At 39.0% G+C, this 27,776-nt stretch overlaps 1 protein-coding gene across 1 annotated transcript in view; it reads right to left on the bottom strand.

Moving 5' to 3' along the window:
• The window catches only part of LOC139734127 (macrophage mannose receptor 1-like), a 171,033-nt gene extending 146,284 nt beyond the window's left edge, over nucleotides 1-24,749 (bottom strand). Inside the window, exons 1-2 of the mRNA XM_071644941.1 lie at nucleotides 24,548-24,749; nucleotides 17,409-17,687 (exon numbers count right to left, since the gene is read on the bottom strand). Of these exons, the coding sequence (XP_071501042.1) occupies nucleotides 17,409-17,687; nucleotides 24,548-24,749 (481 nt within the window). The remainder of the gene's footprint in view (nucleotides 1-17,408; nucleotides 17,688-24,547) is intronic.
• Nucleotides 24,750-27,776: the final 3,027 nt, after the last annotated feature.

Genomic DNA, 27,776 nt, shown 5'->3' with positions numbered 1-27,776 from the left:
TCAAAAAAAGTCTGCGCGCACCAAGACTACTACACGCACCACTGGCACTGCTGCAAGCGTCAGTGCCAGTGGTGCGTGTAGTAGTCTTGGCGCATGCAGACTCTCTTTACGACCAACAAGGTCTTGTCACAGCTAAAGTGAAATTTTTACGTAGTGAGTTTTCAAGTTTGAGACATTATAACTCCTGAACCGCAAATGGCACTGACCCCTAATTTTCTCCAAATATTAATTATATGTTAGGCAAAATTCTTTAAAATGTTTTAAGATAATCCTTCAGTCTTTTTCTGATTTATGCTGAATGAAGCATTTTCATGATTTTCCTTTTTTTCAGAAAAATATAAAAAAATGAGAGTTTTTCCTTTATATCTCAATTCAGTTATCACAATCGCCCACAAAAATGGTATCAAATTGTAGGAAATTTTATTCTCTTTCATATGACATCACATTTGTTAAAGTCTGATATTTCTATCAAATTCTATCTTTCAAATAGCAAATTCAGTAAATATGGCGGCCATCTTGGACGCCATTTTGGATTTGGAGGCTTTCGCAACAAATTTTTTGAGGTAGACCAGTGGAATGTTGTTTGTTACAATAAAAATTTGAAAATAAGCATGGTCTACTTAATTTGTAGAGAGAGTGGAACTCACTTGTTGAGTAAGCAAGTTTTTAGGGTTTGGCCCTCCGGTTATTATGACATTTATTAATTTCGGGAGCTGCGTCTGGCGGCCATGTTGGATTTTCGCAATAAAAAAGAAACCGATTTTAATTTTAATTCACTGAATCTTATTCCTCTTACCATTTATCATCAAATAGAGTTTTAAAAAACCTATCCCCAGCCAAATCTTAACCACAGAAGGCACTTTTTAGGTCCTCTGGTGGCCATTTTGGATATTTGGCGGCCATCTTGGATTTGGGGCAGATTTCAAGATGGCGCAGAAGCTTATTTTGTTAAGTATGGTCTAAAGTACCTGAATCAAGTGAGAAAACCTTGACTGGAAAAAAAGGCAGTTTTTGCCTGGCTCTGCCCTGTCTATAAACAGAAATATTTTGTACTCAGTTTGACAATTTGGACAATTCAAAAAATAGACACGATTCACTTCAACCATGCATAAACTATGGCTACGCTTTAGGGATTGGACATTTTCCAAATATTCCACACAAAGTGAGCAACACATCGCTAATTTGCCATCATAAAAGTGCAAGAGCTCCCTCGGGTGAGAAAGGAATACCCACATCTGCCGCTTGGTCTATCTCAGTGTGAGATTTCGCAGGAGGCTACCGGGAGGTTGTCTGTCGTGTTGCGTTTTTTGGAGAACAACAATCACCGGAGGCTACCTTGAGGATACCCATGGCTTTAATCGTGGTCCAGAGTTTTCATAATTTATCAGTGTTAGGTAGATTTGGTGTTTTTTTAGCCTGTCAGACGATTTTTAGCCGTAGCAATGTACAGAGAGAGAGAGAGAGAGAGAGAGAGAGAGAGAGATAGTGTGTGTGTGTGTGTGTGTGTGTGTGTGTCTGTCTGTCCGTATCAGTTTGCTGTATGTGCGAGATACTGCTAGATACATACAGTCCAACCTGATAAGATGAATAGTTCAGATGTTAAGGAATCAAGGTATCTACTAGGAGTTACAAAAATCATTTCCCACTTGATTCTTAATAGCTCAATATATATCAATATATATATATATATATATATATATATATATATATATACACTTGGTGATTCTATCCTTCTATGAAGAGTGCTCGATATCCTCAAAGGAAGAGCTTTAGACAGAAGTATTGGAACAAGTTCACTTGGTTGACAGCAGGTTCATCCGTATTATAATACGAATGAACCTGCTGTCATCCGAGTGAACTTGTTCCAATACTCATATATATATATATATATATATATATATATATATATGTGTGTGTGTGTGTGTGTGTGTGTGCGTATATATATATATATATATATATATATATGTATATATATATATATATCTATTTACATGTGTATATATATATATATATATATATATATATATATGTTATCTGACTATTATTACTATATCAAATAACAGTAACATCGATATCAGCAATATCTGAATAGTGAACAATCTTAATGGAGGAAATTTGAAAATGAAAGCATGATTTACTTTCATTGAATTCTACATTAATTTTTCAGTTAGGTTTCAGATTTTGCTCTATTTTCAACTCTCTGTACAAAACTTTAACTTTGAGCAGGGGTTATGGTGTGTATAGGAGGGTGTAGTTGACACCCAGACAATGGTCCTGGACTATAGCGAGGATTGGAATGCTCTATTACATATTCATGGGGAATTCCACTATCACAGCTAGTCTTTATTCATTCTAAAATGTGGTGTATGCAAGCACATGGAAACATGTGCTTATATTTGTTTTATGTGCATGCATTACACCCTTTGTCATGAATTCAGACTAGCAGTGCCTTTGGACCAGAGCTCTTGTCAGGCGGTAGCCATGTCCATTGTACAGGGTCATTGCAAGCACACACACATACACAATTTGTTCCTGTGTTTCGATAGGTTCAAGTTTTGTACAGAAGGTTTAAAATTTGATCATGGATTTCATGACACTAATATAGGCTTTCATATTCAAATCACTTCAAAGTAAATTGAATACTGCTCAGCTATTACTCATATATTACTCATGTATTTATATTCAAGTCTTAAAAAACTGATGCTGCTAAAAGCAAATATACTAGTTATCGTAATGTTCTTACTTCTGTGTTGCGTGAGGCAAAAAAGAAATATTTTTCTTCACTGTTTCTTCTCCATGAGAAGGACATTAAATCCACGTGGAAAGTTATTAATAATGTTCTTCAGAAGAAACAAAATAAATCGGATATCCATAAGATTTTTGTAAATGACATCGAGTTAAGAGATGATAATGAAATCTCTGAAGCGTTTAATTCATATTTTGTGAAGGTTGGATCTAATTTGGCTGATGTTATTCCGGAAACGGATATACCTTTTTCTACGTATTTAAGTCATCGCAATAATCAGTCTTTGTTTTTATGCCCGTATTAGAATCCGAAATTGTTGACATTGTAAATAATCTTAAAGCCAAAAAAAGTACTGGTTATGATGGAATTTCTAATTATCTTCTGAAATATGTTATACATGAGATTGTTGTACCTCTCGCCCATATATTTAATTTGTCATTGCTGAACGGTATAGTGCCTACTAGGATGAAAATCACTAAAGTTATCCCGATATATAAAAAGGGCCGAGAGGACGAACTGGGAAATTATCGACCAATATCGTTATTAACCTCTTTTTCTAAATTACTTGAAAAGATTGTGTACACACGTGTATTCCGATTCTTAAATGACTGTAATGTAATAGTTGAAAATCAATTTGGATTTCGTAAAAAGCATTCCACAATTCATGCTATTTTACTCATGATAGAGAAAATTATCAAAGCGATCGATGCCAAGTGTCATACAGTAGGTATCTTTCTTGACTACTCCAAGGCCTTTGACACAATCAACCATGAAATATTATTATACAAATTACAACACTATGGGATTCGTGGGAGGGCCTTGGAGTGGTTTAGAAGTTACCTTACTGGAAGAACTCAATTTGTTAGTTTGAATGGCCATGTGTCCAGTTCACAGCCTATAACTTGTGGGGTACCGCAAGGATCCCTTTTAGGTCCTTTATTGTTTATTCTTTATATGAATGACTTTCGCAGTTCGTCCTCTCTGCTGTATTTTCTACTTTTTGCCGATGACACCAGTATTTTTTATTCAAATCGAAACCCTCATGTTTTACTGAATACCATAAATACTGAAGTGGATTCAGGCTAATAAATTGTCATTGAATTTGACTAAGACAAAATTTATGGTTTTTAGCAATGTAATCAATATTTTACCGGGTAAGTTGGTTGTAAACGACGTAGAATTGAATCAGGTGGAATATATAAAATTCCTTGGTCTTCATTGAATTCTTTTAAAAAGAGATTGAAAATGTTTCTTTTGAGGTTTTATAATGTAACCGAATGAATTTAATTTTGTAATGTATTTCGTAAGCACGACATTGTCTTCTCTTCTTCTTCTCAGAGTCAATGTAACATTAATCCCATACACGAGGTACCACGTATAGGCCTATTACAGAACAACGTATTAACAATTATCTAAGAGCGTCTTCAGCCTTGCTGTAATAAGAAATAGTAATCAGAATACACCAGTTAAGAAATCAGATTACAAAAAGGAAAAAATAAATAAACTAAGTAAAATGTCCCTATACATTTACGTGTAGGTTGAAGAGATGGCGTAACAATAGATTTATTTCCTTTGATCCCATGTTCGAAGCCGCCGCTCAAAAATACTTGAAGCATGTGCCTAACAGGATCTGCCCCGCAGACACGAAGACAATTGACTCGTGTCTCATGGCATAATCACCAGCCACTTTCAAAGGAAAATATGTCTTTGTGATGGTAATTACTTTTCGATACTCCTCTTTGTAAGAGGTAGGTGGTACAGACACGGGGATGCGCGAATAGAAATTGAGCAAAACATGCTGAAATGAAGATGAAATTTACTCGACTGGGAATACCCGGGCACTAATCTGATATATCTATCAATAAAGAATTATACCTCAAGATTATTCCATATTAGTTTTATTTGTGGAAATTAAGCGGAAAAGTGATAAAACCAGCTTTCCAGGATGGTACAGTTTTAAACATTTTCACATGATACAGCTCTGATTTACATGCACTTTTGCGCAAATTACTGAACGGAATTGACTTTTCTTTTACATGGTTTTAAGTCAATCACTTCAATAAATAATATTATTATTGCATAGGCGGGACTGCTTCCTGTAGGTACACTGCCATGTTGAAATGCAAAATGGCTGCATTGGGAAACATTCCTTTAAGAGCATTGCATTTGGGTAAAACTTGTGAATGGGAAATTATGTGATTCTTGTGTCAAAGCAAATGACTTTCAAAAGTATCTAAATAACTGTGTGTGAGTGACTAAATGCCCCCATTTAGACGATTTGGTTGTAGAGTTTAAATAAACAATATTAGCCGTTACTAGAAAATTTAACGGAAATTTACTTAGTTAATGTCTTCTAGGCTCATTCCCTGCATGTGCTTTTGAAGTCACAGCACTTGTATATGGCTGTACACAGGGGAGAATTGATTCGAAATTCTTCCAGAATCAATGACTTTTGTATTTCTTGCCATATGAACATGATAATGAATTCTGTAGCTACCGTTGGTGTAGGAAGCTCAGAGCATTTAATTGCACAGTTTATGTATATCCGCTGGAAATAACCACAATCTACCATATTATATTTCCCTGTAAGTAGAGGCACAAATTAGGTTGTGAAGGTTTACGAGGTTTGTTCTCTGGATGTGTTGTATCAAGACTCTACGAGAGCAAAGCGGGAGATTGTCCAGGTTGAAGTCATCCACTTCCAACTTCTGGAAGGCATGGACTGTGTTATTGCACATTCTGCATGATTCAAGGCTTAGAGAATTCTTGATCCATCTGCTCTTTGAGACATCATCAGATTTTCAACTTCTGCCTGCGCCATGAAAGGCATGACCAAGCAGACCTTTGTTTTTCGCAACAATTTGCAGAACACAATCTCTCAACAATGTCAGTTGTACTTTATCATCTCCTTTTCCAGTGATGGAACAGACAACATGCGATGCAGTATTAAAAGTAAAGCAAAGATCCGCTAGGAGAACAAAATTTTCAGTGTCTATACGTAATAATCATCATTATATCTGAAATTCCCTGTTGCTCTTGAAGTAGCATCTAATACATGCAATGGAATGAGGATATCTGCTTCCTCGTTGTGACGGATGACAGCTCCCATGACGTCTTTGATGAACCCTTGGTTTCTTTTTCCCCCCGTTCTGTGTTAGATGGAATTGACTGATCAGTATTTCAACTTTCAGACTGATTATTTGGCTCAGTTTTGTGGGTTTCTATTAGGCATGGGTATGAAAAATGAACCTTTGCTGTTTGTTAGTGAGAATGAGGAGAATGCCATAAAATTGTGAGATGAAGAGTGATTGTGGACTTACTGTAATAGAACATTAGAACTTATAACTTCCGATAATTGCATCGTCCAGTAATTACTGAAAAATGACAGGTCTATCAGACTGTTGTACCGGTAGAAGTGTTACAAGAAGGTAGTGGTCCTTTTAAGCTGAATGACTTTTTATCCAATCTTACACGGTGTATTTCAGTTGCAAGAGCTGAATGTCTGGCCTTTCTCATATAATCCCAGACAGATTTTTTTTTTGATTCTTTCAAATACCCGTACACATTCTTTGTACAGAACATAAAAACTTCCCTTTCCATCTCTTTCTAGAATATCCTCCTTGAATGTGGGATACCTGATTGCCTAACACCACATTCATCGGTTTTAATGCAGTGACAATTTTTGAGATTAACCTCGTGTGTTGGTGTTCTAGATTGTTGAGGAATTCTGATGCATCCAAAGTGCCACAGAACTGAACTTGGATTTCTCATTTGTATTAATAGTTTTATATAGAATCATTGGCGGTACATCAGTAAGCATCTTGGAAGTCTTGATAATTGAGGATGACCCACACAAGGGCAATCAGGAAAAACCTACTCATTGGCATTCCTTATTCAATCTGTGTCATTCCAGAAATACACCCAGCAATTATGAGCTCCCTGATGAGTTGTTTCATTGTGTGGTTAACAAACACGCTTGTGAATGGGATGTATGATGTTTGGTAGGGTGACCATGGCATTTCTTGCCATTGCGAGACTTTTCCTCGTTTGTCTTCGTTCTCTCGAGTCAGCATCAAGTTTTTGAAGATCACCTTAAATCGAATCAATGCTTGCTTTTGTACAAATACTTAATAACTGGGATTAAATATATTATCAACGAGGTTCCACGACACCAAAAAATGATTTGCCTGAGAGGTAAAAACAAATCACTTGTACGCGAGCCACATACCCGCTTGGCTATTATGGGACGTGGGATGTAACGCTACACGCTTGCCGAAACTTATGGGAAGTGGTATGGGACCCCCTCCCCTCCCCCACCCCCCTCACGCAGTTTTTGCCCCTCAGGATGGCTTGATGACGTCACTGGAACCTCGTCCTTACAGTCTGAATTTATGGCGGCCATTTTGAATTAAGAGATGGCTGTCATTCTGCGTGGCCTGAAAATGAACTTTATAGGACAATTTTGGCAAATTCATCTAAGGCGCATACAAGCACAGTATCATATGTTTTTCTATGGCCACCATCTTGAATTTCAAGATGGTGGCCAATCTAATGATCTACAATAGAAAACAGCTGTACTGGAACGTTGGAAACCACAAACATGTGCATTACTGAAAATTTGATGCTCCTACAATAATTACAACATGAGATACGGGTAAAAACGCTATGGCGGCCATTTTGAATTTCAAGATGGCAGCCTCTAAATTGTATTAAAACAATCCAAAATATCAGAAAATGATACATCAGAGGATCTGACATCACAATCATGCATTCTGCACCACATTTGAAGCTTCCACAATGCTCACTGTATGAGATATGGTTCAAAATACTGTTTACTATGGCGGCCATTTTGAAAATCAAAATGGCAGCCTAGTAATTGTATCAAAACAATCCACAATATCAGAAAAAGATATAATAGAGTGTCTGACATCACAACCAGGCATTTTTGCACCAAATTTGAAGCTTCTACAATGTTCACTTAATGAGATATTGATAAAGATACAGTTTGTTATGGTGGCCATTTTGAAATTCAAAATGGCGGCTGAAGACGTAGTCGGAAAAAATAAAACCAAAGTTTTTTGGATTCAGCACCCCCAAATTGACAAAGTTAGCCAAAAAAATCAATTTTGGCACAAAAATCTCACGGGATTACATAGTGGCCTCTACTGTTACGTGTTATTTAGGCCACGAATACAGAAGTTGTCAGGCCTAGTGCCTGTAGTGGTGCTTCGTAGTCGACCAGTCACATGCATGCGCCCACCACCGGGTTGGGCACACGGTCTATTTGGATAATACCTTAAAGTGTCATGGCTCACTTACTGTATTAACCATAATATGTAACCCATATCAATGGGAAGTGTAATACAAAATAATCAAGGACAAAGTCAAGTGAACAGTAACATATGAGCAGAAATAGACACATAGACACAAACACACACACACACACACATACACAAACACACAAAGCTTAGATTATTCACAAGTCGTTGTCTGACGGTGCAGTTTCTTACTTCCGTTCCTTTTTTGTTTTAATATCACTCATGTGTTTTTATTTCATTTTTCGTTTTGTTCACTGAGATCAGCTAGCCACCAAGATGGCAAAATACCTTTCTCTAATGGAACACACGTCTCTGCCACTATGAGATGGCGACACGGATGCCTCATTAACAAAACATGCATCTGATCAAGTCCGATTAATATAGGCTCAAACGTTACAACCGTCAGAGGCGTCGATCCGTTTTGATAATGGGGGGGGGGGATATGTAGGAGGGAGCGGAACAACTGAGCTGGAGTAGATATGCCTCTTCCTAATGGATGATTTTGTGTTTTTAGACTTGAAATTCAGTGATGTGGCACAAACTTTTGGTGAAAATTTGGATGTTTTCTAGCAAAAAGTAAGGAAAATGAGTAAGACCTGTTCCAAAAAAATCTTATGGTCCATATCGCGGAATCTCAACTCTTATTCTGCATGTGCCTCATCACTGGGTACAAAGTCTATAGAGGTGTACGGGGGAGGACCAGGTGGAAGGGAGATATCCCCTTCAACACATATGAGCTTTTGCATTTTTGGAATTAAAATAATTGATTTAATGCACATTCTTTGTGGAACATTCGGAACTAAGTATTGACATTCCCCAAAGTGTACTAAAAGTCTAGAGAGGGGAGAGAGAAATTGGAGGCCGGGTTTTTTGTTGTTTTTCTTGTTGTTGTTGTTGTTGTTTTTGTCTTTGGGGGGGAGGGTATCCTACCGCATAAACAAACTTCTAGTTGTATAAAGAGTTAATATACATGAATGATTTCCAGAGGGTATTTGCCAATTAGAAAAAAAAAAAAAGTATATAGAGGCGTATTTTGCACTCAGTTTAAAGCACAAGACAAAATACGCAATATACATTGAAATACGATTTACGTCAAAAACATAGTTCACACTAAATCAAACCAATTGACACAACGAAGACTGTGACTTTAACAAAATCTCTTTTTTTTCTCCGACAGAAAACTTTATTAAAGTCACACTCTGGTACAATGCATAATTTACCATAACGATTACTACATTTAATATGTTCATTTGCTTGTTTTCTGCACGCTTAATCCCACGTTTTAGCTAATGAAAAGTTTATTGTTCAACAGCAGACAATTTCACAATATTCTTGAAAGTGCAATTAACGATAAATGATATAATTCACGCTAAAAAAAAGAAAATGCTTATTTACCACAATAGCAAATCTTATGTAGTAGTATAAATTCTATTCATTATGTTAGAATATTTACCAATTATTCAGAAACGAAGAAAATAGGCATATTTTGCAATCACTGATCGTATTATAAACAGCAGACATTATCATAATTCAGTTAAATGCAATTCACGTCAAACGATACAATTCACACTAAAGCAAATGTCAACCGCTATAGTAAAATAATTACGATTATGTAGTACACAGCAGTATCCGCTTAATTGGGTTTTGTCAGACAGAGATAGAACAAATTTGCCCCGCCCATAATTAAGACGTTGAATTTTTTTGTTTAATTTGATAGAAAATTGTCCATATATATCTCACTTGTGCACCACATTGTTGAATTTCAACTATGAAGATGTAAATTCTTCCTCGTGCCTGAGTTGAATACCCTCTTCCACGGCCTCCATCGTTCAGTCCCTTTCAATCGACCTACTCCACTTTGGAGATTGACACATATCCGAATATTCTATTTAAAGATATGCACCAGATTTGTCTCTTCAATTCTAAATTATGCAAAAGTTCCATTATGTGTCTGGGGATACCACTTTCCAATTAACTCTCGCCCGTTCGGTTCCCTTACATTTTGGTTCACTTTTAAGATTGACATTTCTCAAAATGCACATGTAGGCTTTATACGAGATATTTTCATGTCAATTCCGGAAAAAAATTGCTAATGTTATGGGATGGGTTGGGGATATCCCCCTCCCACACCTTCCCCCTGCTAGTCCCCCCCCCCCCCCCCCCCGCATAGACTATTATCGCTACACGTTGAGACTGACAATTTTTCCAAATATTCCACGAACAGTGTGCACTGCACTCCAGCATTGCAATCATAACACTGTACAAGCACCGTCGTGTTTGTGTGTGTGTGTGTGTGTTGGGGGGGGGGATACCCCCATTCCACATTTTTTATGTAATTGTATACGTTCAAATCGTAATATGTATTCCTGTGATTGTTCGTTTGTTTGATGGGAATGAAATGATCTGAAAGGTATTAGACCTTTCTTATTTCATCACAATGTAAAATTTGAGAACACTGTATAATGTCTTTTAGGAAATTCGGATATTCGAAATCAGAATCAGGGCACTCTTCTTTCAGAGACCATTGTAATATTTCAAGGTTACTCATGTAGTGCAGTTTGGCGATTACCTTCTTTATCATAATGGATAGCTCCAGATCGCCTACAATTCAACGGAGTCACGAACTACCTCTAGTTGAGTTGTTTCTATGTTTCATAAATGACATCTCAAAAAGCAGACAAGTATTATATGCATCGATCATTTCATATCAACAATTAGTACGTATTAGGAGAAAATGTGTGTTTGCAAGAAACTATTTCGAATGATGCAAGAGAAAGATTACTATGTAATTAAATTTGTAATACGCATAAGATACAACTTTAGTCGTTATTATTAGGGCCCCTAAGTAGGTTTCATGACACGTGAACACACAAGTAAAATTCCTTTGTTGCAACTGATTGACAAATTGCCCTACATAAGCACTGACTTGATCAGTGTTTTAGTAGTAGCCATGATAAAAGAAAAAAAAAATCATGGGCGTACATAATCGAGCAGGATTCGAACCTACGACCTCCTGATCACCGGACAGGCGTTATGTTTACTAGACCACTGAGCTTTCGCCCGACAGCAAGTGTTGGTTCTAATTCTTTACAGCTTGAGTATGTACGCCCATGATTTTTTTTTTTATCATGGCTACTACTAAAACACTGATCAATTCAGTGCTTATTTACGTCGATGTAGGGCAATTTGTCAATCAGTTGCAATGAAAACATCTCGACGAAAGAATTTCATGAATTTGAATAAATCTCCTTTCCAGAAATCATGGAAATGTGATGGGGATTCAGCGGCAATCTTTTTACTAATACGATTCTCAGATGAAGTGTGAGGACACTTATATAGGTACAGAACACTTGGTTTTGGCTCTTGGCTTCTAAACAAGACAGTCTCATTTCAAATCCAGTCTGGCTATATAGTGCATTCATGAACATGTGACGAACATCGCATTTCCCCAGTCATACAGGTGTGGGTCAGATAAGAAACGCCCTCTAGAGGCCAGTGTTTACATTGAAGTCGTGACCTATAAATTCCTCGCACCTGGAAATGAAATGAACCAGCTCCAGCCCTATCACTTTGACTATGTTACCAATTCAAAATGCCTTAATGAATAGGGAGGAAATTCATTATAAGTACTCAAGCCATACCAGTTTCGTAGAAGTGTCTACTTGTGGTGACTTACAGTGGAAGTGATAACTAAACTGCATTGAAGAGTAAAGTTCTGTACAACAATAACTAATGCATTTCATTTGAATGCTGAACACGCTTCCCAATCATTTTTAATTTGACTGAGTTTGTTTCGACGTAGATTCAGAAAATAATTGAATACATTTTGAACCGAGAAACAAAAGCTTTTTTTTTTTGTAAAGATATAAAGGGGTGGCTGCTGACCAATTGGGGAGTGTAAAGGTTTAAGGCCCCCTCACACCTGAGCGAATTGCCTGAAATATGAGCTGCGATGGCTCGCGAAAGGTATTTTTGGAAAAATCGTTTTCAATGGTAATTGATAGTAAGTCATATTTACCCTTCGTGTTTGGGTTCGTACACCTTCTGAACTAACAGTTGCGATTATTCACATTCGCACGGGATTTTGAACATGTTTAAAATTTCCCGACGAATTGAAAAATCGTCTGTCATTTGCACCTCTTATTTACTTTGCGGTAATGGTTCGTTTATCGTTCGTGTGCTATTGTCTCGCATAGTCCCTCATAGTCCCTCATACGTGTTATTGTGATTAGAAACAATGCATATCAAGGCTTATCAACTACAACACAACTCACTTCTGCCAAGGTGGACCGATCTCGAAAGAACCCTAAACGAAGCAACACGATGACTAAATATGACTTGCGCATAGAAATGAAGATACTATGACAAACGTATTTTCGCTTGCCATCTTCTATGCGAAGGGAAACTAAGATTGACTTATACTAAATTTGAAAGGCGATGCATACACGAAGGTAAGTCTAAGAGATACTATGACAAACTATGTATTGCAAAGTGATACGAATACGAGCGAATGACCTGACGAAATAATTGGCGAATGCTGAGCTGCTCTCTGTGACCAGCCACTCACCACGCTACTCATATATAAACATTCCACCTGAAAGTTTCAAAGTTTCTTCAGAAAAATGGAAGATGCAGCCCGCCTCAGAGTCCAGTATTTACTGGCAATGGCTCGGAATTATATTATACATCAGCAGCTGAACCTACACTAGTTCATCAGAGGCCGATTCAGATGGAGACGAGGCTTCAGACGACGTCGTATCTGGAGAAGGACGTGGCTGAACCCTGTCAGAAGAAGGGCTTTTGGAAACTACGACCAGCTGTTGGTTGAGCTCAGAAGAGAAGACCCTTCGACTTTCAAGAAATTTCTCTGCATGCCCCCTGAACTCTACGATGAAATCCTGGAGAGGGTCAGAGGAAGAATCAGGAGGCAGTACACCTGGCACAGGGAGCCGCTGGAAGAAGAAGGTCTCAAGTTGGCAGCTACTCTCCGTCATCTTGTGTCTGGCACCAAGTACTCTGACATGCAGTATGCGTGGAGGGTGCCTGAAAACACCCTATCTGTAGTAGCCAGGGAAGTGTGTCAGGCCATGTGACGAGTATGCAGATGAAGTCATGACAGCCCCTTCAACCCCTGATGGATGGAAACAACTTGCTGGTGGATTCTACAAGCGGTGGAATTTTCCCCACTGTGTGGCAGCTATTGATGGCAGGCATCAGAAAGCCTCCTCTGTCCGGCTTGCTATGCTGCAATTACAAGGGCTTTTTTAGTATAATCCTGTTGGCTATAGTGGACAGTGACTACAAATTTATCTGGTGCGATGTTGGTGGTAGGTATGATACAATAGGGGAAAGGGGGGTAGGTCGAGTCAATTTAGGGGTACGTCAGATTTATTACCACCTAACCTCCATTGTTACTGTTTCAATATTTTTTTTTGCTAGAATGATAGCAATTAGGGCAATTCATCTCAGTTTTTGCTTGATACCCATTTTCTTCTTCAAAAACGTGCTTTAAGAATAATTGATAATATTGGATATTTATTTCACACAAATGATATTTTGTGTAGAAGCTAAAATCTGAAACTGATTGATTTGTTTCATTATAATGTTGGTATTTTTATGTATGAATTTTCAATTGATGAGCTTCATGACATTTTTGCACACTCATGTTCATAAGAAATAACTCTCTTCATATCTACCCAACTCGTCATCGTGATGAATATCACCTTCCACGTACTCGCACAATTTTTGCGAAAAAAAAACCCATTAATGTTTACAGTGCCAAAAATACTGGAATCTTCCGGCTGATTTCACTGTTTATCTTTGTCGTCCTTTAAATGTAAATGTTGCGTGGATGATTTCTCTGGCCGCACTAAAATCTGGACGGACCTGGTCGCTTTTAAACTCCCCGAGGAGCGCACACACACGTACGAGAACGCCTGATCTATTCTTTCGTCTTCGTTTCCAATCGCACGCCATATCAAACCATTGCTCATTGTTTGTTCGTCTTATCGGGTCATATCAACCCTTCGCTCGCCTTCGGCCGCAATTTACTCAAAGAACTGAACCGAAAAATCGTTATCCTTCGCATGTAATATTTATCCTTCGCTTACCGTTCGTTAATCATATTTGATTTTAGTTTACATAATCGGATGATTTGAAGGCAAGTTTATTTGAAATCGTCAAATTCGCGCGCATTTCGTGCGTTTTTCCCATTCGTCCCACTTCGTCCCCCGGCCCTACATTCGCTCAGGTGTGAGGGGGCTTGTAAGGCGATCTTTTCCTTACCCCACTTTGATGAGAAAAAAGTGTGTGTGTGTGTGTGTGGAGGGGGGGGGGGGGAGGGCTGCAGTCCCACTTTTGCCGCGGCCTCTTGTTCTTTGGTCACCTCTGAGCGAAGTTTGAGCAGACCCATGTTTCAATCATCGGCCTTTGGAGCACAAGGTAAGTCTACCATATTTCAGTGATACACAATGCGTATCAAAATAAAGGCAACCCATATTTGGAGGGCTACCTTTTTATAATTGTCAGCTTTGGAGAACTGAACGTTAGTTTTATAGAAAGGAAAACTCTTCCTCTTTCCATTGATACCTAATTATGGTGACAAATGTCATGCATGATTGAGCACATGGACTTTAGAGACAACATTGACAAGTTGCACTTCTTCCAAGTTTGCGTGTTATTGTGATTAGAAACAATGCATATCAAGGCTTATCAACTACAACACAACTCACTTCTGCTGTCAATGACTGGTCTCAGACACTCCAAAATCGCAGCCAATCTGATGTCATCTTTCTAGACTTCCAGAAAGCCTTTGACAGGGTGCCACATGAGCGACTTTCTATTAAGCTACGCTATTATGGCATTACTGGAGAGTCTCTCAACTGGATATGTGCTTTCTTGGTTGATAGGTCACAAGCTGTAGTCGTTGATGGAACCAATTCATCGTGGAAGGAGGTCTCATCAGGAGTTCCGCAGGGTTCTGTTATTGGCCCTACCCTCTTTCTACTGTTCATCAACGACATCAAGGATGGCACGTCGTCACCCATCCGTCTGTATGCTGATGACTGTGTGACTTATCGGAAAATTAGGTCAGAAGATGACTACAACACTCTACAACAAGATCTCCAGACATTATCATTATGGTCATCCAAGTGGCTCATGAATTTCAACATCAAGAAGTGCGGAGTAATGTCAATCACTCGAAAACGCAATCCTAAAATCTACAACTACCACCTTCAGAATGGTGTCATTCCAAGAGTTACGGAGTATAAATACCTTGGAGTAACTGTAACACCTGACCTACGCTGGAATACACACTGTCAAAACATCAGGTGCAGGGCCAGCAAGACCCTGGGACTTATACGCCGAACATTGCCATCATGCTCAAAGGAAGTGAAGTGTAGAGCCTACACAGCATTGGTTAGGCCTAAACTGGAGTATGCCTCTGAGGTTTGGGACCCTCACACCTTGACGTCCATTAACAGCCTCGAACAAGTGCAGAAGGCAGCAGCCCGGTTTGTTGCTGGTGACTACAGATGGTCTACATCATCTACCCGTCTGGTGTCGGCACACGGATGGAACACGTTACACCACCGGCGACTCCTGGACCAATGTTCACGTTTTTTTTTTTTTTAATCCACTATGGAGTGGTAAGCCTACCATTTCCCTAAGCGGTTACCCCTGCAACCTACTATGGAAGGAACGATCATGACCTCAAGTTCAACATACCCAAGACAACTATTGATGCATTCAAGTACTCATTCTTTCCAAGGACAATTTGGATCTGGAACCGCCTACCTAGTCAAGTTGTACATGCCACCACCTTAACAACATTCAGAGAAGCTGCTCTCCCATGCATTACAACCTTGCAGCCTTCTTCTGGATCACTCATCCTTTAAAGGAGGACGCATTCAGATTTTACTCGCACAGTGCACACTTTTATTGTGAATAGAGATCATCACCATGGCACCTTCCAATGGCACACATGTGTAGTTTCATCCCAGTATAGCTTCTTGGAGCTGCGAGAGGGATTACAGTATCAAGTATCAAGTATCAAGTATCAAGTATATCTCACTGCATGGTTGAGATCTGTCAATGAAAGTGCTGTATTCATCAGGCCAGCGTGCAAGACTGCAGATTCGTGTTTAGGGTTTCTTCTAACCTTTTATGGTTCATAACCTTCAACATGGCCACGTTGTCGATAACTTGGTCCTTCACATAAATACTAAACCATTATCCATTATTCTGTCTTTATATTCAAGACATGGTTTGTCACTGGGAGCTATGTGTTGACTATGAACAGAGAATAAGAACTGCGCTGGTTGGCCTCTATGGGAGCGCCATGTCAAAGGTTATGGACCATAAATTGTTAGAAGTCTGATGGCTCAATGATTGCACGTAGCACTTTTTTTGCGTTAATAAGCCATAATGAAAGGAATGTACATTGTAGTTGCGATAGTGAATGCAAAAAAAAAACGGTCTTGTGCACGCGAAACTATAATATAAATTACAATAACCACATTATCATGAAAGCATATACAATGAAACTCGGTCACATTCTTTATGATTCACATTTAGTTCAGTTTATAGGTACATGCAAACTAGGCATTTTGGTTTGGTTTGAACTTTCTTATCGGTTGTCCGTTTTTCATTCACAAACACTGTTTCTTTGGGGCTTGGCAAGGAAACAAGCTTGCTTTTATGTAGATCCCGTAATACTTCTCCTGCATAACCTGAACCGTAATTTCGAATTCGACAAACATTCATTTGTTGGGGTTTTGCTTACAATTGACAAAGTACGAACATAACTTTATGATATTATTATGTAACCCGACAAGAAAAGTATGAAATAAATTGAAACTGCATGGAACTGACATTTTCATCCGGGCAACTCCCTTACAGCAAAGAAGCACTATTTTCCTAAACAGCTCCACGTATCAACACAACGAAGGATGGACTGTTACTGGGAACAGAAAGCGCAAAAATTTGTTTACAAAAATGACAAAGAAAAAGAAAGTTACTGCCAGTCAAATTGAGAGGAGTAGTGGTATAGATGCAGTAGATTCGTAAACCACTGAATAACTTCAATCTTTTTAATTAACCTTTTGTGTGCTTGGTGTGCGATTGGCACAGAAATTTCTATAGTGTTGTACACTCTATCCAAAGTCCTTAACAGGGAAAGGGTTAAATCGTGTACGCCATGTCAATGTCAACTCACCATGCTTATGACTGGAATTCACAGATGTATGCACATTTCAGCGAGCAGACATATTCGTAAAATACACTTTGTGTAGTGTGTGAAAGTATACAATCTCTTGCCTCTGCAAGTCTTGGATTTGGCTGACCATCATGCCACCAACTGCTGGAGTTTGATACGGTGCCCCCAACTTTCTCCCACGTGTAGACCCCTTCGGACGATCGGTCATTCAGTCCTGTCCAAACCCAGCCAACGTACCCGTGAACTACCTCTTCGATACTGGATAGCTCATCTGCCGTTTCTATGGTGATAAGATGTCCTCTCAGTCCGTCACACTTATCCCGCGCCGCCTCCCAGGTCTGGCGGTCCTGACGGAAGAGATAGCAGGAGTCTGAAGACGACGAATTAAGGCCAGGACAGACGAGTTCTTTGAAACGCGAAAAACAGAAGAAAATATCAATTTATCTCATTAATTGAGTACAAAGTTGCGTTACTGATATGAAGCAGGTAAAAAGAAAATCCACAAAATACACTTTGATTATTCCATCAGTGCACGGTTAATTCTTCAGACATATCTCGCCTTAAAAATGTAATGGAATCATCTCAAAACCTATATTCATGTTTTACTTTCTACAGCACCATTTCAAAAATTGTGACAAGAAAATTACTTAATATTCAGAAATAAAGCAAATTATGAATTTGTCGGAAAGCTTGCCTTTCAGAAATACGGAGAAACATGTTTTTGAAAGTGGGAACTTTTCTGAAGTGATTGATTGCACATTTTGACAGCCCACACCGCAAACTGCAAATTAGAACCCGATCTGATGACAAAGTCGGTGGGGGCAGAAAATTATGACGTCATGCTTTATACGAGTTGTTCAGTTGTAGCACTGATTTAGTCATTCCGCAGAGATAGTGCAGAGGCGATATTGCAAGCAGTGATTCTGGAAGTCGATGGATTACATTTGTTATAATTACGGTTCAGGAACATGCGAATAATATTGTTCCTTTGTGACCGTATTTGTCGATATAGCTGTAAAGTGTACCAGACAAGAGTCGAATCCCTGGCATGTTCTTCCTTTTACAAGTGTGGTGCCTTTTCCACCATACCACAATAAATTATATATATATATATAATCTATACAGGTATTAAACAAACGGTGTGCACTTAAAAGATACATACCCTCTTCGCATCGTTTTCCGAGAAATGACCTCGGGCACTTGCAGATAAATCCATTGAGAGTTTCCGAGCAGTTCCCTCCATTCAAACAGGGGTTGGGCACACAGTCTATTCGTGTATTACGTAATATTAAAATAAACGTATATGCCGCCTTCATAATAAGTTAAACATGAAGAGATATCGTCTTGCCAATAAAGTATTATTATTAAGTAGTAGTACTCCATTATCACATTCTGTTGGAAAGTCACTCACACAAGGACACTTATGTGAAGAAATGAACATTATTTTCATTGCTTTTCATTACCAGTTTCAGTCAGACCGCATCACGTATGCTAATGACCAGATCCGGCAAGATTTATTCAGCACTCTCGTTGACGATCTTTGCGTTCGAAAGGTGTCTCGGACGTGCGAGATTTTGCGAGAGTTTGACAGGGCTATGGTTTTCACAGTTTAGCGACTTGTACATACATTCACCACGGCTACAAGTCACAATAAATTGTTCTCCAGACTTTGATCTTTATTTTGATACCAAATTTGCGTATAATATCGCTTCTTATCATGATGACATAATCAGTTAATTTGTGTAAATTTTACCTGCTTTTCACGGAAGATTTTGTCGTCTAAAGTTCGTTTTTGGTTCCTGACCGGATTAAGAAACTGTTGTTTCTGATTTTGGCTTTTTCGGAGAGAGGAAACTTAGATGCTCATCATACATTTGAGTCATGGAGACGCAAGCATGATTTATATTAGTTTTTCCGTTTTGAAATGTCTGTAAAATTCACTCTTAAGCCGGAAGTATGCACCACACAAATGAAAGAGCTCTCTCATTGGACAGTGCTTGCATGCAACGCTTGAATTTGGCTTGAACTACACGCGTGCCTGTATGCAAGCATGCGCGCACGTGGCATGAAACCGTAGCAGCATAATGACGTAATGCAAGCGCTGTCCAATGAGAGAGCTTACTCTTGGGATTGCACGGTTTCAAGCTGACCAGCATTGACATTGATGTACTGGTTCTTCACCGGATTAAGCAAGAAATTGTCAAGATATTTACATAGATACAAAGATTAAGAGATGGACTACCAAATAATGCATTTTCATTGAGACGCAAGGTGAATTTGGTTTTTTTTTTTTGATGTCTTGAACGTGTACTACACGAATTACTTTTTTTTTTCATTTTTCAAGCTGAAATTACGCTATGATGTTTTTCATTTACAATAATTTGAGTTTTAATTTAAATAATTTGTGACAATAGCTTACATATTTTCCTTGAATTTGATACCAAATTTGTGAATATAAGGTGTATTTTTGTTGTCGAAAGCCCAAGAACAAAATCCCCTTCCGCAGCTCATTCGTATGGAAGCCTCGAGCGGGCTTGCATACGAGTTGAATAAATACGAGCGAATTATCGGGTGTTGCGGACTTACTGGTTTCACAGCTTCATTGTGAGAATGTACGTATTGCAAAATTGTGAGGTTGGTCCCGGTCACGCCCACATGACTATGCAAGCCAAGTAATTTCATTATGTCATGATGATGATGATTATTATTATTGGTAGTAGTGATAGTTGTTTATTTATCTATTTATTCATGTTTAGTTATTTATTTATCTATTTATTTATTTATCTATTTAATTATTTGGCATTTCGACATAATATACCTCACCGGTCTCTTAGTTTGCTTGCTTACAAAAAAAAAATGACGAGAAAATGACGAGAAATAAGGAAGGAAAGTTACATTCTTCACATCATTGTTGGCACTGGTGACATTGGTGATATTGCTCACACCTTCAATTAGATGTAGGTAAACAACATGTTCACATCACTGTTGACACTTTTAGATATAGTTTTTGATTTTTTTTTCATTAAGAAAGAGTATCACATTTTAAAATCCTTTGAATAGTTGTAGATGATAAACTTTTTTGGAAGTTACATATTTTCAATACTTTATTGCGTAATACAGGCGTTATGAATAGAAGGGAACTGTATATCCCTCAAATTCGTCACTGATATTGCCTTACCTTAATTTTGGTGTTTTTAGTTTTGGGCAACATTGATTAGAATCTACTTGATAGAGTGTCCCTTCTGCAAAAGAACGCTCACTGAATTATTTATTATTCTCCCGCACGTTCTCACACAAATCTGTTATTTGTTCCTAATATGCTGTTATAAATTAAGATTTTTTTGTTCCTTCATTTTAGGGCAATCGATGTACATGTACATGTTCAGCAGCAACTTTCTTCCGTCAATCTTCATTTAAAGCCACAGTAGTTCTTCTGCAGGAAACTCACACTATGGATAGCTGTTATCTCAAGATCCCTGACGTCACTCTAGCCGCACAATATCAAGCAGGATTACTACTTTTGTCAAGAATACAAACAGCTAAAAAAAAAAAAGACAACCATTGGCTTCATGGGTTACAGCTCGTTATTCCGAAGGTTCGTTATTCCGAAGGCTCTTTATTCCTAAGATTCGTTATTCCGAAGGTTCATTGTGCCGAATTTCATTCTGGGATTAACCAATCTTCGGAATAACGAACCTTCGGATAAACGCTCCAAATTCTCGGATTAACGAACCCTTTTTCATTTTCGGATTCACGAACCTCTAGGTATAGGGAATTTGCGTGTTTCGGATTAACGACCCTTCGGAATAACGAACCTTCGGAATAGCGAACCTTCGGAATAACGAACAGCACCCGGCTTGATGTCCATAGGACTCACCTGTGGAGTGGACGGCAACGTTTAGTTGAAGGGGTTACCTTTATGAATATTCACAAGCCACCCTCATTCCGACTCCAAGCAAATATCCTCTACCTTCAGCGCTATTGACATTTTTGGAGGAGATTTCAAAAGTCACAGCATTTCCTAGGGCTACTGGTCCACCGGTCCAGATGGTTTTGCACTACATAGGCCTAGGCCTAATTGAAGAAAGACACTAGTCGGGGTTCATTTGATTAACTGAGTAGCACAACCATCTATTTCACAAACATCACGGCCGATCCAAGTCAGTCTGAAACGCTTACTATCGCCCCTGTGCTAGCAGTCGCCACAGGTGGTGCTATGTCTTCAAACACATTTACAGCCCTAAGTAATGAATACTTCTCAAGCAGCTTCCACTCAAGCACGATGCAATACAACATAAAATCCTGACTCAGCCTTTCTCAACTTTCAAGGCCCATCACCTCACTTGATATAAACACTTTCCCTACTAACCACACCACACGCCATTGCCAATCGTCCCGGTGAACCAAATCCAACCAGTTACAACCAAGCCTGATAAGCGTTTGAAGGCCGACTCAGAGGGAGAAATTCTCAAACTTGGTAGACCAGGCAGTGTGCAGCCTCCCTCCACCAACGCCCCTTGACCTCGATCAAGCCCACTCAGACTTCTGCAATCTACTCATCAAGCTGGCAACGAACTCCATGCCGCGTGGGTTTCGCTGACGCTACATCCCCACCTGGGACGAAGAATGTGATGCTATCTACAACCGGTTCTTGCAGTCTGAACCTGGAGACATTGCTTCCACCAAAGCCTCAGAACTGACTGACTGTCTAGACAGGAAACGTCGGAAGCACTGGAAAGAAACCATCCGACGAATAAACTTGCTCGTTAGACTTGATAGTGGCTTGAAAGACTCTCAAACGTCTCAATGGAAACAGTAACAAACCTACAGCATGCCCTGTATCAGCAAACTCCATTGCGGAACAACTTGTTAACAATGGGTTATTCCAGGATTGTGACAAGGCTCACACTCGATCTGTGAAGCAAGAGACCACCAACCTGTATGGCAAGCTGCTGGAGTACTTGGATTGTTGTCGCCCCCCCCCCTTCTATCAGGAGGAGTTACCTAATGCTATAGCCCTACTAAGGAGTGGAAAGGCCCAGGGTCCGGGCAACATCCCACCGGAATTCCTTATCCATTGCGAGGGCCTATGCAAGAAGTGGTTAACAGATTTCAATTCCTGCTGTTTCAACAACCATATCACCTCGAAGATATATATGGCGAGAGGCTGGTGTATTTGCCCTCTCAAAACCAAACAAACCAGTTGATGACCTAAAAGGCTACAGACCAAACTCCCTTCTGTGTGTTCCTTACAAGCTCCTGGAACGTCTCCTTTTGGATAGACTAGAACATGTGGTTGACCCACAGTTACAAGACGAGCAAGCAGGTTTCCGCTACTGTCGGAAGAAGATCTCTTAGAAAAAAAAAAAAGCCGGCGACATCTTGACGACCTCACTGCAGCATATGACACTGCATGTGGCATCAGGGTTTGACGCTGAAGTTATTGTCAAAGACAGTCCCTGAGTCCATGTGGTGAAGTTTATCTGCAACATTCAAGCCAACAGGAAGTTCGTCTTGAAGACTAGCGATGAACAGTCCAGCAGACCACGTCAACTGCAAAATGGAGTTCCTTAAGGCATTGTGCTCTCCCCATTGCTCTTCGACATACTGTACACGTGACGTTCCCTTCAACCACCTCACGACAGTATGCAGTTATGCGCAGCTGACCTCGCCCTATCACTCAGACAGAGCCTGGTCAAATGTAGAGAACACCCTCACTGCAGATATGTCTTAGATTGCGAAGTCTTTTAGGATCTGAAAACTCAAGATTTGCATGTCCAAGACAACAGTACCAGCCTTAAAGATAATATAAAGTTTTGGTACCTCAAAAGTTTCCCTGAATTTTCGTGTTTCAGGTTAAAGTACCTTTCATATAACTGACACTGTGAGACTTACTCGCCCCAAAGTGCTCTCATGTCTTAGTAATCATGCAATTAACTGCGACCAGCTGCCCATACGCATAGCCACCAGCAGCCCCATACGCATAGCGTAATGGGGCTTCCCATTGTAGCATTCAGGATCATAACAGATTTTGTATCGCGGGTAAATATCAACTTAAAATCCAAAAATTTCTTCAATTTGAAGACTTACCAATTAAGTTGAAGCATTTAAAACAGGCTTCGGGCAACGTTTGGTTCTGCCAATAGTCTCTTTCTGTTCGAATTATGACTGAATGTGACTCCGTCGAGAGGACCTTTGGAGAGCTACAGACACTGAATACTACGGCCAGCGCATGCGCACACAAACATCTTATCCGTTCATGGATTTGAAATTTGTGCGCATGTGATGTGTGCGCATGCGCTGGCCGTGGTTTTCAGTGTATGTTGCTCTCCGAAGGCCCGCTCGACCGAGTCACATTCAGTCATCAATTTGAACAGAAAGGGACTATTGGCAGAACCAAACGTTGCCCGAAGCCTGTCTTAAATACTTCAACTTAATTGGTAAGTCTTCAAATTGAAGAGATTTTTTGGATTTTAAGTTGATATTTACCCGCGATACTACATCTATCATGATCCTGAATGCTACAATGCCAAGCCCCATTACGCTATGCGTATGGGGCTGCTGGTCGCAGTTAGCTATGCGTACACGTGTTTTGTATGGGGCTGCACGCTGCTGGTCGCAGTTAAATGGTTTCGTACAATACGTGTACTACCTCGCCGTCGAACGGCGGCGGCTCTGGTACGAAACCATTATTGCATGAGTACTAAGACATGAGAGCACTTTGGGGCGAGTAATTCTCACAGTGTTAGTTATATGAAAGGTACTTTAACCTGAAACACAAACTAAGACAAGGAAATTCAGGAAAACTTTTGAGGTACCAAAACTTTATATTATCTTTAACAGCCTTGACATACAAGGAACAACACAATTCATAAGAATAATAGTGTCTTCGGGGAACAACCTCCTTCGCCGACTTGCAGGTTCAAAGTAGGGTGTCGGTGCAACCACTCCTCGCACTCGTGCCCTACCACTGATATTGTGCAGCCCGGAATACGTCTCCCCTCATGGTGTAGGGACCAGAAGAACCAGCGGGGGCTGCACTGGTTATCAGTAGCCTGCCAATTTGGTGCACCAGAACAGGCTGCTCAACACTTCTTGAGCGAATTCCCTGATATCCGACCACCTGACAACATGGACCTCACACAAACTACCCTTAGATTGTAACTAATTGTTTAGAACACCTTAGAGGCATTACTACGCTCTCGCTGCATCATACGCAAGAAGAAGAAAAAGAAGAATACAACAATTGAAATGTAAAAATCTTACCGGGATGGGCACAGTACAAGTTAGTCTTTCCTCTCGCTGCTTCCGGAACCATGACGTCATATTGAGGATGGTCACGTGGGACATATTTAGGAATTGACCGGACATAACTGCCTGTCTTCTCGGAGAAGATATTTGGGCACAGATTCTCCATGTCCATCGGTATATTGGAACAAGTGTCACTTTCTGCGGCAACGGTCTTCATGTAGTAAACTGCATTGTAAAAAAGAAATAAACATCTACATGTCAGCGGTTATTAAATATATAATCATCAAACCGCGACATTAGTGTATCCTGATATCGATGAAAGACACAAACCTTGAGTAAAAGTTCTTGCCCACAAGAAAACATTAAACTCCAGTGAGTTTAAATTATGTCATCAGAACATATGTGACCGTGCACCTCAAAACGAACATAAAGTCGCACACACTGATTTTGCGTGGGGACTGAAAATAAGTGAAATGGGTCAACCTAGCCAAACTTGACTTTTTTCATATTTTCTGGAAGAGCGGGTATTCTTTTACATTATGCTAAAATTTTTTATCATAAAACTGGCAGGAAAGTGTGTTTTTTAGCAGTTTATCTCGAGCATTTTTGGTAGAATAGTGTGATTAGGTGTGTCTTTAGAATCCCTTTTTCATTTCTGAAAAACCTTGTCCACACTCTTCACTTTCAATTCTAATAACTTTTGAAAGGATAGTGTTATTGCTTTGAAAGTTGGCATTAATTATTGACAGAATGTGTTAATGAGGAATGCTTAATTTCAGTTTAATCTAATAATCCCTTCATTGTTGTTACTCTGGTGGTTTACATCCTCTTTTTGTCCCATTCATCGCACAGCCAGCACGGTTTGGTAAAGATTAAGTGCTTGAATAGACACTGTACTTCAGAGCCTCTTTTCTCAGTTCCCACTTTTCCTGAGTTTGTGCTTTCTTTCCAATATTTAGACAGGTTAGGAGAGTCCATTTGATTTGAGTTATACATCATTTTAAAGCTTAAAGTCTGCTCTTTCAGAATATGGTCTTAACTAAAAATTTATGTCTGGCGACTTTTTGTTTGTTTTGAGGTGCAGGGTCACATATGGGTGAATGAAGAGCTATGTTTACTTTTAATTCATTCTTCTTCTTCTTCTTCTTTTGTTTGGACCGAATGGACATTTCATCGACAGAAAGACAGAAGACTGTAAACACGGTAAAAAGGGCGTCTGAACGGAGGTAATGTTTCCTCGTCCAATTTCGCACTAAGTGTTAGCAACAGCATAAATGAATCTTTAATTTTTCATGGTGTGCATTACTCGTCAAAAGGTACAGGCAATTTAATTTAGCACTGTGTCTACAAATAAACGGTATTACATTCATTTCAATTACTACAATAGTTTATTAATTGTATGATTCATTTCTCTGTGAATGTTGATTTAACTTTTGAAATCATAATTCGGGTTCTTTTTTTATTGTGTCTTCACTATTACGCTTGAAAAGTGCATGTCTTTAAATTTGGTAACATTGTTGACATTAACCTTTGAATCAACGATGTCTTATTCATAGATTTCCTGCATGCTCATCCTGCAGCATTTATTGTATTATATACCAGGACCTGTGTATGACATTAGAAAAGATGCTAAAAGTGCGTATTTCCCATGATAACACTATTCATGTAATTGTAAAGACTGTGAGATTGCCCACAATAACATGCATTATATAAGGAAGTTTACAAGATGAAAAGATGACAACTGAATAATATATAACAGCAGAGATGATTCGTTGTTAAGAAGATAAGCCATGAATATTGAAAAAAAAAAAAAACGGCCGGGACATGAAATTGTGCATATATGATTGTTATTTTTCTCTTTTTCTGGCGATCCTTTGACTATGATTAGTATACTGAGTGGCTATTAGACGAAGAATGAAATGAATGCCGTCGCTCGTAAAAGGCAAAATCGCTAAAATGGAAGAAGATTGAAACATGATATACATATAAAAACAATTTTGTAGAACACAAATTGACATATTGATGATGCTAACAATGAATGCACAAGTTGTCTATTATGTATGCCCTCCGTCTTGAAAGACAAAATCATTAGAATGGAGGAAAGTAGAAACATGCGATAGAAGATGAAGAGCTCGCTTCCAAAAAGCTCTGGATGCATTATCTTTTTTTCAATGGATTTAGCTCTTTATATATATTAAAAAAAAATGTGGAACATTAATTGGCATTTCATTATTAATGGTGAAAATCATTAAATACACAAGTTGTTTATCGTAATACACGTGGCAAGATTCTAACTTCGATTGAGCTTTCACATTCTACATTCGCTTCTCTACTTTTTTTTTATTTAGTGCAGGAACTACATACCTCTCAGAAGTGCCAGAGTAGCTATCATCATATTAACATGAAGTCGCTTTAAAACCTTCATCGCGGGTGTTAAAGTTCACTGGGACACTAAGAAAAGAAGGAGGGGACATGAATTTACATGCGTGATTATGTATTTAATTTTCTGCATGATTATATACATATATAATGATTTTGACGAAAATTAATTATTCTTGAAGGGAGATTAAATTTCATATGCAAAGTAAAGGATGAAAAATGGCTTCGGGAATTCACGAGCCACAGATCCGTCGTTTGTGACGTCATATTAAGTATTTTACCGGCATGAGTCTGGTAGATTAAGGGGGGGAGGGGGGGTTTCTCCTTGTTTTCATCATAATTCCATTTTTTCTTATTGCACTCACTCGAGATCGTAATATTCATAAACACGAACATTATACACGGCAACATACGAAACCAAAGAAATAGAAAGTAGTAAACTCAATAAAAATAATTTCATGAACAATTACAATAACAATTAAAGTAATAACAGGGTCTTTTTTACCCACAGTAAAATTTTCAGCGGTGGCCCTGCTCTCTCAGAGGGTTTTGTAATTATCCTTACCCGACTTTTACTAGTTAGGCGTACCCGTTTACACTTCGGTCAAGATGGACATAGATGGTTGCACAGAAATAATCGGCACGTTCACGAAAGAGAGGACTTGGCAGGACTCATACTCTTATAGTTAAAAGGTCAAGTATAATATCCGTTGTGATTGGTTAGACTGCATCACGTATCCTAAGTGATAGTGTAAACAAAATTAGGTTTGGTGCATTGTCGTACCTACAATGCGCCTACGCTTTGAGGGAGCTTCAAAAGATTTTCGCAACGTTGGCGTTCACTATAAGCATATCATAACCCTGC

The sequence above is a fragment of the Diadema antillarum genome, unplaced genomic scaffold (genome assembly GCF_040938485.1).
Source record: "Diadema antillarum isolate AM-2024a unplaced genomic scaffold, OU_Dant_1.0 scf00000025, whole genome shotgun sequence".
Classification (NCBI taxonomy): domain Eukaryota; kingdom Metazoa; phylum Echinodermata; class Echinoidea; order Diadematoida; family Diadematidae; genus Diadema; species Diadema antillarum.
This window is presented reverse-complemented; position numbering and strand designations above follow the sequence as displayed.